We start from the raw sequence: 12,445 nt of genomic DNA, 5'->3' as shown, positions 1-12,445 counted from the left end.
GATTCCATTTATATGAACTGTCCAGAAAAGGGCAGATGTATAGACACAAAAAGTAAATTAGTGGTAACCTGGGGTTGGGGGTGGGAGCAGGGAATAACTAACTACTAAAGAGCATGAGAGATCTTTTAGGGTGATGAAAATGTTCTAAAATTGGATTGTGTTGATGATTGCACAACTCTGAAATTTACTAAAAGCCATTTAATTATATACTTAAAATGGGTGAATTTTATGGTTTATAAATTATACTTCAAAAAAAGTTGTTAAAAAACAAATTTGATTAATTATAAATAGAAGAAAACTCTTAAAAGTATGCATTAAAAATACACAGCACATTTTTAAGTGATGAAACTTTAGAAGTTTTCTCTATAAAATGAAGGAAGGAGAACATGCCTCCTATAACTACTACTGTTCACCAGTTCTTGGAGAGGAGGGAGGGGAAAAGGTGGGGGTCTTAGTTAGTACAATAGCAGGAAGAATAATAAAGTATCTAAGGATTGGAAAGGAAATAAACATCAATCACGGATGATATGATTGTTTATATCAGGGATTGACAAACTATTTCTGTAAAGGGCCAGAAAATAAATATTTTAGGCTTTTATGTGCCATAGTCTCTGAGCAACAACAGACAATTCAAAAATGAATGGGTGTGGTTGTGTTCCAACAAAACTTTATTTATAAAACCAGGCAGGGGGCCAGATTTGGCCTACAGGCCATAGTTTCCCAAACCGTGGTCTATATAGAAAATTCTCATAATTCTTCAGAAAGATTATCTGAATTAATTAGAAGTAACCAAAATTGTTAAGTAAAAAACCAAAATATAAAAATAAGTAGTTTCCATATATCACAACAGGTAATTAAATAAAAACAGTTTTAAATATATCATTTTTAATAGCTAAAAACTTTATCTAGTACATAGGAAAAATTTGAACAGAAGATAAGTATAACCTAGATGGACAAAATTGTTAAAACTCATTTAAGTCATTGTAAAAGACCTACCTAAAGTCTATAGATGAGAAGACTCCTCTAAAATTATAATAAGGGAATTTTTAAGTAAAGGGTATAAACTCATAAAGTTGGGGAATCAGGAGAGGAAGAAATGACAATTTTAGAAGCTGGAAAGCATGTAGATGAGTGGCAATTGACTTAGCAAGTCCAAGAAAGATGAATCCTTAGTTAGCAGTGGGGAAAAGTAAAGAATTTAGAATAATTTACACAGAATTCGCAAAAACCATAGGAATTGGCAACCCTGGTTACCTGTATAGTAGAAGGAGTAGCTAAAGTAAGGAATCAAGTGAAAAATATTAAGAATTTATATCTCCCTTTATCCAGTCTGCTAGGTGATTGACGTTATCCTACCTCAGCAGAAGTTTGAATCTTATTCTATAAAGAGGGTAAAATAGAAAATCTGTGTATTAAAGGATGCAGGGTACAGTTGAAGGTTTTGGTACCTTACCAAAATCTGGGGGTGGGGTGTGGTTAAGTGACTATATGCATACTGAATATTGAATACAAAGATTCTCAGCCTTTTTTTCAGTTGATATTTCAAAAAAGCTGATATTAGGAGCTCCTCAGAAAGGGACCCACTCAGAAAACCCATGCAGTAGAGTTCCCAGTCAGCTTTATAGTTCCCAACTCTCAATCATAAGCAGACAACCAAAGATAATCAGACATTTGAAAGAAACTTCAAATCAGAGACCCAGGAAAATGGGAAAATTATTTGGAAGCAGCATCGAGTATATTAGAGAAAAGAAAACATTAAGAAAAAAACAACTAACATCAATATCTTTGGGAGTATAAGAGAAGACATTACCTGAAGCAAGAATAGGATGCAATAGAGGAGAGAAATATAAGGCACTTCTAAAGTACTGATATTCTGGTGATGGGTAATAAGTGTTCTTTTTCCTTTAAACTCTATATATGTTTTATTTATGTGTTTTTCTTTAGATATGATATGGTTAACAATTTTAAAAGTAATTAACAAAAAAAAGGGGGGGAAAAACAGCAAGGAATTATTATATCTATCAAAAAGACCAGGCATATTTGAAAAAGAACCAAATAAAACTTTAACAAAGTAAAAACACAACTATGGAAATTTTGAAAACATAGGACAGGTCAAATAGCAGGTTAGACACAACTAAAAAAAAAAAAAATACAGTGGAAGATAGATATTGAAAATTACCCAGAATGTAAAATATGGAGATGGGGAAATATAAAACATTGAAAGGGCAGTTATGAGATGAGGGTCAAATGTGAATGTCTCAAATATCTACTTAGAACTTTAAAATTTGAGAACAGAGAAAATGGATAAGAAATAATATTGGAATAATGGCTGAGAATTTTCCAGAATATATGATTAACATGAATCTTAAGATTTAGAAAGTCAAATGAACCCCAGTAAAAATAAAAAGAAATCCAAACTTACACATAGAGTGAAACTGCTGCACCCCCAAAACAAAGAGAAAATCTTAAAACAGCAAAAGGGGGAAGAATAATTATCCAAATTAATAGTTAAAGTAGACTTACAAATAGCAATGGTGGAAACAAGAACTCAGTGGAATATTATGTTTAGTATGAAGAAGGCAATAACTATCAGCCTAAAGTTATATGAAACCGTTACCCCAAAAGTGTGAAGTAAAAACATTTCAGACCAATATAAAGTGAGAGGTTTTACTTCAACAGCATCTTTCTTAAAAAAATTCTGGGGATGTACTTTAGTAAGAAAAACAATGAAGGTCAGAGATGAAAGAAGGAATGATGAGAAAAATTGGTAATCATTTGTGTAAATCTAAATATATATTGACTATAAGTTCTAGTTTGAGGGATAAAAATATAAAATAAGTGATTGTTGCTAAACCATTATATTTATGATTATTAGTTTTTGTGGTTTGATTTCTTCCATAGGTGTACAGAAGATGGATGTCCACATAAGAAATTCTTTCACACACGTTTTCTCATGCGAATGAGATTAACACCAGACTGTTCCAAAATGTTGATTTCAACTTCCTCTGGATATCTCTTGATTTTGCATGATCTTGACTTAACCAAATCTTTAGAAGTAGGCAGCTATCCCATTTTGAGAGCAAGAAGAACTACATCAAATTCAGGTAAGCTTTCCTTTTTTGATTAAAAATAAACAGTTTCGTTGGTTCCAAGATGGCAGCTTAGTGAGGTGTTGAATTTAGTTTGTCCTCCAGAGCAGCTAGTAAATAGCCAGGAACAATACAGAACAACTGCTGGGGCCACATCAGTGACTGACTGGACACAGAGCGTATCCCAGTCTGGACAAGCTGGACCAGCTGCGGTCCCACCCCGTAAAGTCCTGCAAGCTGCAGAGGCTAGCATCCCTCCCCCACAGGCTGGGGATATACTTTCCCAAAGGGGAAAGGAAAGAAACTTTACTAGCAGCAGGGGCTGAGCTCAACCAAGCTCCAATTCTGGAATTAATGAACACATTCTAACTACTGAAAATAGGCCCCAGCCCAGATAAACCTCGAATAAGAGCTAAAAGTACTAGGAGTTTTTGCCCCGCACAGAGGGGGCAAGGCTGATTGAAAAAAAAAACAACCAAGTTTTTGGATCAGACAGCAACAAAATACTTGAAAAGGGCTGGACCCTAAAAAGGGGGTGGAGGGGTGGCACATAGAACCTGGAGATACATAGAGCAGTGTACCAACTTAAGCTCTTGTGGGGGTCCTGCTCTGAAAAGGATATTTTTTGTTTTGTTTCTACTGCTTAACTGCTCATTATATAGAACTGCAAAGCTTCTCAGGCTCCAGTTGCCCCAGGCCAGGGCAGAATTAAGCTTGTCTGAGAGAAAAAGAGGCTGGTCAGGTGAAAGGAATTAATTCTCTGAAGGCTGTGCCTTCCCCAGGAGAGGGGTGGGGCCCAGATCAGGTGGAATCCCTCTCCCAAGGAATTCAGACCCCAGGGACTGGAAAACTGAAGCAATTAAAGCCAGCCTACAACCCCTCCTCTGTCTCAACCACGCCCCCAGCAGGGAGAGTCTGCTGAAGTTAAAGGTACCACATCACATTATACTGGTGGGAAACCACAGGCAGACCAGCACCACGTACTAAGCAGGACAGGAGAAGCACAGAGTCTAGGGGCTTCATAGTAAAGTCTGTCAACCTGGTGGTTCTCATCATCAGGGAAAACTGATGCAGGTGACTCTTTCCTCCTGAAAGGAGGCCAGTCTTGTCTGGGAAAATCTGACTGGAGTCTATAATATTTAAGTGGACCTTCCTAAAAGAAAAAAAAAAAGGCTCTATATAGGCAAGGCAAGAAACAAGAAAACAAGAACTAAAAAACTCTGAGTGGCTAAACAAGTTGTAGTATATACATACAATGGAATATTACGCAGCTGTAAGACAGAATAAAGTCATGAAGCATGTAACAGTGTGGATAAACCTTGAAAACATTATGCTGAGTAAGATTAGTCAGAAACAAAAGGAGGACAAATACTGTGTGGTCTCACTGATATGAACTAACGTTAGTGAATGAACTTGGAGAATTTCAGCTAAGAACAGAGACCATCAGGAGATAGAAATAGGGTAGAGATTGGGTAATTAGAGCTGAAGGGATACAGATTGTGCAACAGGACTGATTGTAAAAATTCAGAAATGGATAGCACAATAATACCTAATTGTGGCACAGTAATGTAAGTACATTGAATGAAGCTGAATGTGAGAATGATAGAGGGAGGATGGCTGGGGGCACATATGAAACCAGAAGGAAAGATAGATGATAAAGACTGAGATGGTATAATCTAGGAATGCCTAGAGTGTACAGTGATAGTGACTAAATACACAAATTTAAAAATGTTTTTGCATGGAGAAGAACAAAGGAATATCGTTATTGCAGCATGCTGAAAATAGATGATCATTCATATTTTAAAACTTGAAAGCAAGAAATGTTTATTTGGTACAAAATTTTTATTTTGACTAGTGCATTTTGTAATTTAACTTATATGGACAGTTTAATTGAACATCATAAGTTCATGGAACTTTGAATAGGGCATGAGATTTTGTAGGTTTGTCCAGGTTAGTGTGATACCCTAATAAATCCCAGAGTGATTTGAACAGTGAATAAAGAAGTGTTTGCAAAGTCCCCTTGGGGGAATGGGGAGAAAGGGGGACAATTCAACTTCCCCATTTGGAGAATTCCTGATACTCTTATGAGCAGTGAGGACAACCAAATCAATAGGCTGAGCCCTCAATCTTGAGGTTTGTTCTCATGAAACTTATCCCCACAAAGGATAGACTAAGCCTACTTAAAATTAGACCTAAGCATCACCCCTAGAGAACCTCTTTTGTTGTTCAAATGTGGCCTCTCTCTCTCAGCCAACATGGCAAGCTAACTCACTGCTCTCCCCCTCTCTACATGGGACATGACTTCCAGGGGCGTAAACTTCCCTGGCAATGTGGGACAGAAATTCTAGAATGAACTGGGACTCAGCATCAAGGGACTGAGAAAACCTTCTCAACCAAAAGGGGGAAGAGAGAAATGAGACAAAGTGTCAGTGGCTGAGAGATTTCAAACAGAGTCAAGAGGTTATCCTGGAGGTTATTCTTACGCATTATATAGATATCTCCTTTTTAGTTTAAGGTGTGTTAGAGTGGCTAGAGGTTAAGTGCCTGAAACTGTACAGCTCTGTTCCTGTAGCCATGTTTTTGAAGATTATTGTATAAAGATAAAGCTTTCGCAGTGTAACTGTGTGTGAAAACCTTGTGTCTGATGCTCCTTTTATCTATAGTATGGCAGATGAGTAAAAAATATGGATAAAAAATAAACAATAGGGGGAACAAAGGTTAAAATAAATTGAGTAATTGAAATACTAGTGGTCAAAGGGAGTGGTAAGGGGTAAGCCACATATGAGTGCTTTTTTTTCTTTTGCTCGAGTGCACATGATCAAAAAAATGATCATGGTGATGAATACACAACTATGATGATACTGTGAGCCATTGATTGTAACCATGTCAAGAATGTTTGTAAGTTAAGAATGTTTGCATGTCAAGAATGGTTGTATGTCTGTTCGTTGTTTATAATAAAAATATATATTTTTTAAATAAGCAGTTTCTAAAGAATCTCAGACATAGGGACATTATATATTTTCATTCTGAAATGGTAGCAAGAAGAGGGAAGAAAATCAAAAGGCATTTTTAAAATGTTAAGATTTTAGGGCGGGCCGCGGTGGCTCAGCGGGCAAAGTGCTTGCCTGCTATGCCGGAGGACCTCGGTTCGATTCCCGGCCCCAGCCCATGTAACAAAAACAAAGAAACAAAATACAATAAAACAAGAAAATGTTTAAAGATGTTTCCCTTTCTTCCTTCCTTCCTTCCTTCTATCCTTCCTTCCTTCTCTCTGTCTTTCCTTTAAAAAAAAAAAAAAAAAAAAAAAAAATGTTAAGATTTCAAATTTTCACTGTTAGCTATTTTCCACAGTATAATGATCTGTATGTATCTCCTACATTCATGCATCTGTATCACAATGGGCTAGGAAAAGAACTGCCAACTCTAATAATATATTTTTTTAGTTCTCTGCTAACCAGAGAATCTTTCATCAGTACTTTTGAAATCATCACTACCTCAAAAATTAGTGATAGCCCGAAGTTGTATTTAAGTCCTCCTAGAATCCAGCAGAGCTTTTAAATTATGGTCAGTATAGAGTTGTAGCTTTAAGTCTGTCTTGTATCCTAGACTTCCGATATCCAGACACAGGTAACTTGTGCCATTTTACTTCATGACCCACTAACCATCTTCTTGCTAAATCCTTCTCTCTTTTGTTGCTGGTTACATTAGACTTACATGAACTTGTGACTCAGCCTAGAACTTAGGTACTATATTTTATCTACATTATATGATAAAGTAACTATATGTCATCTACCTTTGGGATAAAGAGGGCTGGTCTGGTAGCATATCCATCATTTGAACTATTGAGCTTATGAACAAGAACCCAGAACAAAAAGACTTATCAACAAAAATGTTCATAAATTGCTATTAAAAGGCAGCTTCAAATGGTTGGAATAACAGCCTTTCTCCTATGTGCAACAGGGCCCTTCTTTTTTTTATTGTGAAAAATAACATATATACAAAAAAGCAGTAAATTTCAAAGCACACTACAACTATTAGTTATAAAACAGATTTCAGAGTTTAGTATAGGTTATAGTTCCACAATTTTAGGTATTTTTTTCTAGCTGCTCCAAGACACTGAAGACTAGAATAAATATCAATATAATGATTCAGCAGTCATACTCATTTATTAAATCCTATCTTTTTTGTTATCACTCTACCTTCTCCTTCGATCTTTCTCCCAATTTTTAGGGGTGTTTGGACTATGCCCATTCTAACTTTTTCATGTTGGAAAATGCTGTCAATAATATGGGAGAGTTGGGTTTGTTACTATGAAACTTATCCCCGCAATGGATAAGCTAAGCCTACTTAAAATTAGGCCTAAGAGTCACCCCCAGAGAACCTCTTCTGTTGCTCAGATTTGGCCTTCCTCTCAGCCAGCACAGCAAATGAACTCACTACCCTTCCCCTCTCTGTGTGGGGCATGACTCCCAGGGGCGTAAACTTCTTTGGCAACGTGGGACAGAAATCCTAGAATGAGCTGGGACTCAGCATCAAGGGGTTGAGAAAAACTTGTTGACTGAAAGGGGGAAGACAGATATGAGACAATATAGTGTCTGTGGCTGAGAGATTTCAAACAGAGTTGAGAGGTTATCCTGGAGGTTATTCTTACATTATATAGATATCCCTTTTTAGTTTATGGTGCATTAGAGTGGCTAGAGGGAAGTGCCTGAAAATGTAGAGCTGTGTTCCAGTAGCCATGTTTCTTGAAGATGATTGTATAATGATATAGCTTTTGCAACGTGACTGTGTGTTTGTTAAAACCTTGTGTCTGTGCTCCTTTTATCTACCATGTGGACAGATAAGTAAAAAATGTGCATAAAAAATAATTTCCTAATATAACTTATGTAGACAGCTTAATTGAACACCATAGTACGTGGAACTTTGCATAGGGCATGAGAGGTTGTAGATTTGTCCAGAGTGATGCCCCGATAAATCCCAGAGTGATTTAAACAGTGAATAGGGAAGTATTTGCAGAGTCCCCTAGGAGGAACGGTAAGAAAGGGGGAAATTCAACTTCCCCAAGTGGAGAATTCTTGATATTCTCATAGGCAGTGGGGACAGCCAAAGCAATAGGCCGAGCCTCCAATCTTGGTGTTTGTTCATATGAAACAATCCCGCAAAGGATAGGCTAAGCCTATTTAAAATTAGGCCTAAGAGTCACCCCCAAGAGAACCTCTTCTGTTGCTCAGATGTGGCCTGTCTCTCTCGGCCGACACAGCAAGCAAACTCACTGCCCTCCCTCTCTCTACATGGGACATGACTCCCAGGGGTGTGGACCTTCCTGGCACCGTGGGGCAGAAATCCTAGAATGAGCTGGAACTCAGCATCAAGGGATTGAGAAAATCTTCTCGACCAAAAGGGGGAAGAGCGAAATGAGACAAAATAAAGTATCAATGGCTTGTCTGTCAATAAGGTAGACAAGAGATTCCAAACAGAGTCGAGAGGTTATCCTGGAGGTTATTCTTATGCATTAAGTGGATATCACCTGTTTAGTTAAGGTGTAATGGAGAGGCTGGAGGGAACTGCCTGAAAACATGAAACTGTGCTCCGGTGGCCATGTTTCTTGAAGATAATTGTATGAGGATATGGCTGTCGCAGTGTGACTGTGTGGGTGTGTTGTGTCTGATGCTCCTTTTGTCTACTTTATCAATAGACAAGTAAAACATATGGATTAAAAATAAATAATAGGGGGAACAAATAGTAAAATAAATTTAGTGGATTGAAATGCTGGTGATTGGTGAAGGGGAGAGGGATGGTATGTATGAATTTTTTTCTGTTTTCTTTTTATTGCTTTTTCTGAATTGATGCAGATTTTCTAAGAAATGATCATGATGATGAATATACAACTATGTGATGATAGTGTGAGTGTTATATAGTGATTATATAACAAGAATGGAATGATCATATGATAAGAATGTTTGTGTTTATGTGGTTATGTATCATAAATAAAAAATAAATTAATTAAAAAAGAAAATGGAAAAATATGCATAAAAAATAAACAAGTAATAGGTGAAAAAATAATATGGGATATGGGGATGGAACTAGTTGATGTTCTACAGAGGCTGGCCCCTCTGGATTTCAGAACTTATCTGGCCTAGGAACCCATCGGGAGATTGTAGGTTTCTGGAAAGTAATTATAGTGCATGGAACCTTTGTAGAATCTCAGAGCGAGCCCTAGGTGCTAGAGTTCTTAGGTTGGCAGGAATGGTTTTGGTTGGGGGTTGGCAAACCATGGTAAATAGCAATATCTAGCTGAAGCTTACGTGACAGTAGCTTCCAGAATAGCCTCTCAACTCTATTTTGAACTCTCTCAGACACTGATACCTTCTTTTATTACAATTCTTTCCCCCCTTATGTTCAGGAAGGCATTATTGATCCCACAGGGCCAGGGCCAGATTCATCCCTGGGAGTCATATCCCACATTGCCAGAGAGACTTTCACCCCTGGATATCATGTCCCATGAAGGGGGGGAGGGTAATGATTTTACTTGCAGAGTTGGGCTTAGAGAGAGAGAGGCCACATCTGAGCAACAAAAGAGGTCCTCTGGGGCAGGCAATGGTGGTTCAGTGGCACAGTTCTCACCTGCCATGCCAGAGACCCAGGTTCGATTCCCAGTGCCTTTCCATGCCCCATATCCCCTCCCCCCTCCAAAAAAAAAGAGATCCTCTGGAACTATCTCTTAGGCATAACTATAGGTAGGCTTATCTTCTCTTTTATATAAATAAGCTTCACAGGACTAAGCCTCAATATAGGCTTGGCCTGTTGACTTCGGAGTTCCTAATGTTTGAGACAATGTCAGGGGTTTTCCTGGTGGTAAAGTTCAGTATTTTTTTCTCCCATCCCTCAAGGGGCTTTGCCAATACTTTGAAATTATCAACTCAACATACTCTGGAATGTATCTAGGCATTACATTAAGTTATACAGAATTACAAGCCCTTATTCCCATTCTGGGTTCCATGTGTTGTTTAAATGAGCTAGTCAGACAGGTTGAGTTACATTATGTGCTACAGAAAATTTAGGATTTGGACAAAATAAACCTCTTCCTTTCATCTCATACAATAGGTAAAGTTCTAAAATACAGATAATGTCCTCCTTACCTCTGTGTTCTGATTTACCTTAGTGCCAACCTGATTGGCTTCATTCTTATTTCTAATTGAAGCCTGATCTCTTTTTCAGTTTCTTTAACAATGCTGCCTTTCAGACCTGCAGAACTCCTACTCTGAATCTTAAGTTACTCAAAGTTCCAGGGAAATACCAGGTTATACATATATATTACAGCCTCTCAAAACCTAGAAATAACAACTACAGCTCCAGACTAAATGTGACTGCTACTTAGGCAAGAGGGCCATTCTTAGATGATTCTTTTGGGAATGTACAGGCATCAGTTTACTGCTTTTGCCCAATTTCAAAACTAAAAGTAGAAATTTTAGTTTTATTGACTTAATTGCAAGCAAGTGATTTCATACATATGTGAGTTCAGTTCTTTTAAATTCAGAATTGCCTTTTTTTTTTAGGTTAACCACTGATAATTATCATTTTAGATTAGTAAGAAATAGTGATTTAAAAGGTCTAGTTAGACGTTTTTTGACTCAAAAAGAACAAACAAAAAAGGTTTCTGTCTTCTGTGGGTAATTCTGAAGCTAAATAACATCAGTCACAAAAAAATAGATAATAAGAATTACTCACAGAGCTATTGCTTAATTTGCACAAAATTTTTTAATAAGGTTGATTGTAAATACTTGGAATTGGATAGAGGTGATAGTAGCACATTGTTGCTATAAATAACAGTGGTGCATCATGTGTGTAATTGTGGTTGATGGGGGAAGTTTAGGATCACTAGGGGGAATGCTAGAGGATAAAATGAGAGACTGTATAATATAGTGAACTCTGTTGTGGATAATGAAGGTGATTAATAAAAGTACAAGAATGTTCTTCCATGAATTAAAACAAATGTATGTACAACTACAGAGTATTATTAATAGCATGGTATATTGGGGGAAAAAATGCACCTACGGCAAACTAAGGACTATAGTTAACAGTAATATTTTAATCTTCCTCCATCAGATATAACAAAGATACCATACCGAAGCTGTGTCAATAATGGGGGTGAAGGTGGGGATAAAAGGCATGGAGTTTTTCTTTAGAGAACTATGAAAATATTCTAAAATTGATTGTGGTAATGTAAGCAAGCTCTTGATTATACTGAGAGCCACTAATCATACGCTTTGGATGGATTGTATGGTATGTGAATGAAATTGTGTTAAAAAAATACCCACAGATGTGTGGGACCATTGAAAAAGTGTGATGAAATAGAGATTGCTATTTGGAATAATATATCAAACTCAATTATTTGATATTTATTTTATTTTTCCACAGATTTCAGTATAAAGCTTTGTGTTCTATTTCATAGATAGTATTCACATAATTTCAAGAATGATGTTAGAATTTTTTGATATGCTTTAAGAAGAATCTATTCATATAGTTCCAGTTATGGGCCTTTGTTTGAACCCTATTGAAACATCAATTTTCATTTTCATTCAATCTCTTATTTCCATTTCAGGACAAAAATGATGAGAACCAAAGATGCGTGTTCATTTCATTTTTATTTCACTTAAATATTTAGTATAAAAGATTTTAGTAAGGGTCTAGGCCTTAGAACACATCAAAGAGGTATCCTTATAGGTCAGTTTTATGTAGACATGAACTTAACCATGTTTCAGATAAATTTTAATAAACTTTATCATGTTTCAGGTAAATTTCAAAAGTATGATTCAAATAGGTAATTGAAAAATTAAGTCACTTTCAGAGTTATGCTAGGTTTATGTCAGAACTTTTTGTGTTTTTCAGATCTGACCACTTCGTCCAGTTCCTCTGGTCCTAGAGTTTCTGGTTCACCTTGTCATCATAGTGATTCCAATTCATCTACCGAGAAACATATGTCACGAGCCTCTCAAAGAGAAGGTAGGTTAAAGTTGGTTTTTATAATCCTGTAACTTTCTTTTCTTTCTATTTTTTCTTTTAATAGTTTTATTGTATAAATTATTTTTTTATTTGGTTTTAATCCACAAAAATAAAAGCTAGTAGAGATGAGGCCATTCTTTGCCCCTCAATCATCATTTTCAAAACCTATTCAGAGTCTCTTGGGTTGAATATCTAAATACATTTTTGTTGGTTTTATTTTCTAGACTTACTTTGGTCTCCTCTAAGTAGTTGGGAAATGTAGATTCCTATCTAAGTTGTAAAAATTAAATGAAATTACACATTTGAAAGTTCTGAGTAAATTAAATAGGATGAATTTATCAGATACGTGTGAA

At 36.5% G+C, this 12,445-nt stretch overlaps 1 protein-coding gene across 1 annotated transcript in view; it reads left to right on the top strand.

Moving 5' to 3' along the window:
• DCAF10 (DDB1 and CUL4 associated factor 10) overlaps window positions 1–12,445 on the top strand; it is a 58,871-nt gene that overhangs the window by 30,318 nt on the left and 16,108 nt on the right. The window contains exons 4-5 of the mRNA XM_077147656.1: window positions 2,902–3,104; window positions 11,979–12,092. Coding sequence (XP_077003771.1) covers window positions 2,902–3,104; window positions 11,979–12,092 — 317 coding nt within the window. The remainder of the gene's footprint in view (window positions 1–2,901; window positions 3,105–11,978; window positions 12,093–12,445) is intronic.

The sequence above is a fragment of the Tamandua tetradactyla genome, chromosome 2 (assembly GCF_023851605.1).
Source record: "Tamandua tetradactyla isolate mTamTet1 chromosome 2, mTamTet1.pri, whole genome shotgun sequence".
Taxonomy (NCBI): Eukaryota; Metazoa; Chordata; class Mammalia; order Pilosa; family Myrmecophagidae; genus Tamandua; species Tamandua tetradactyla.
This window is presented reverse-complemented; position numbering and strand designations above follow the sequence as displayed.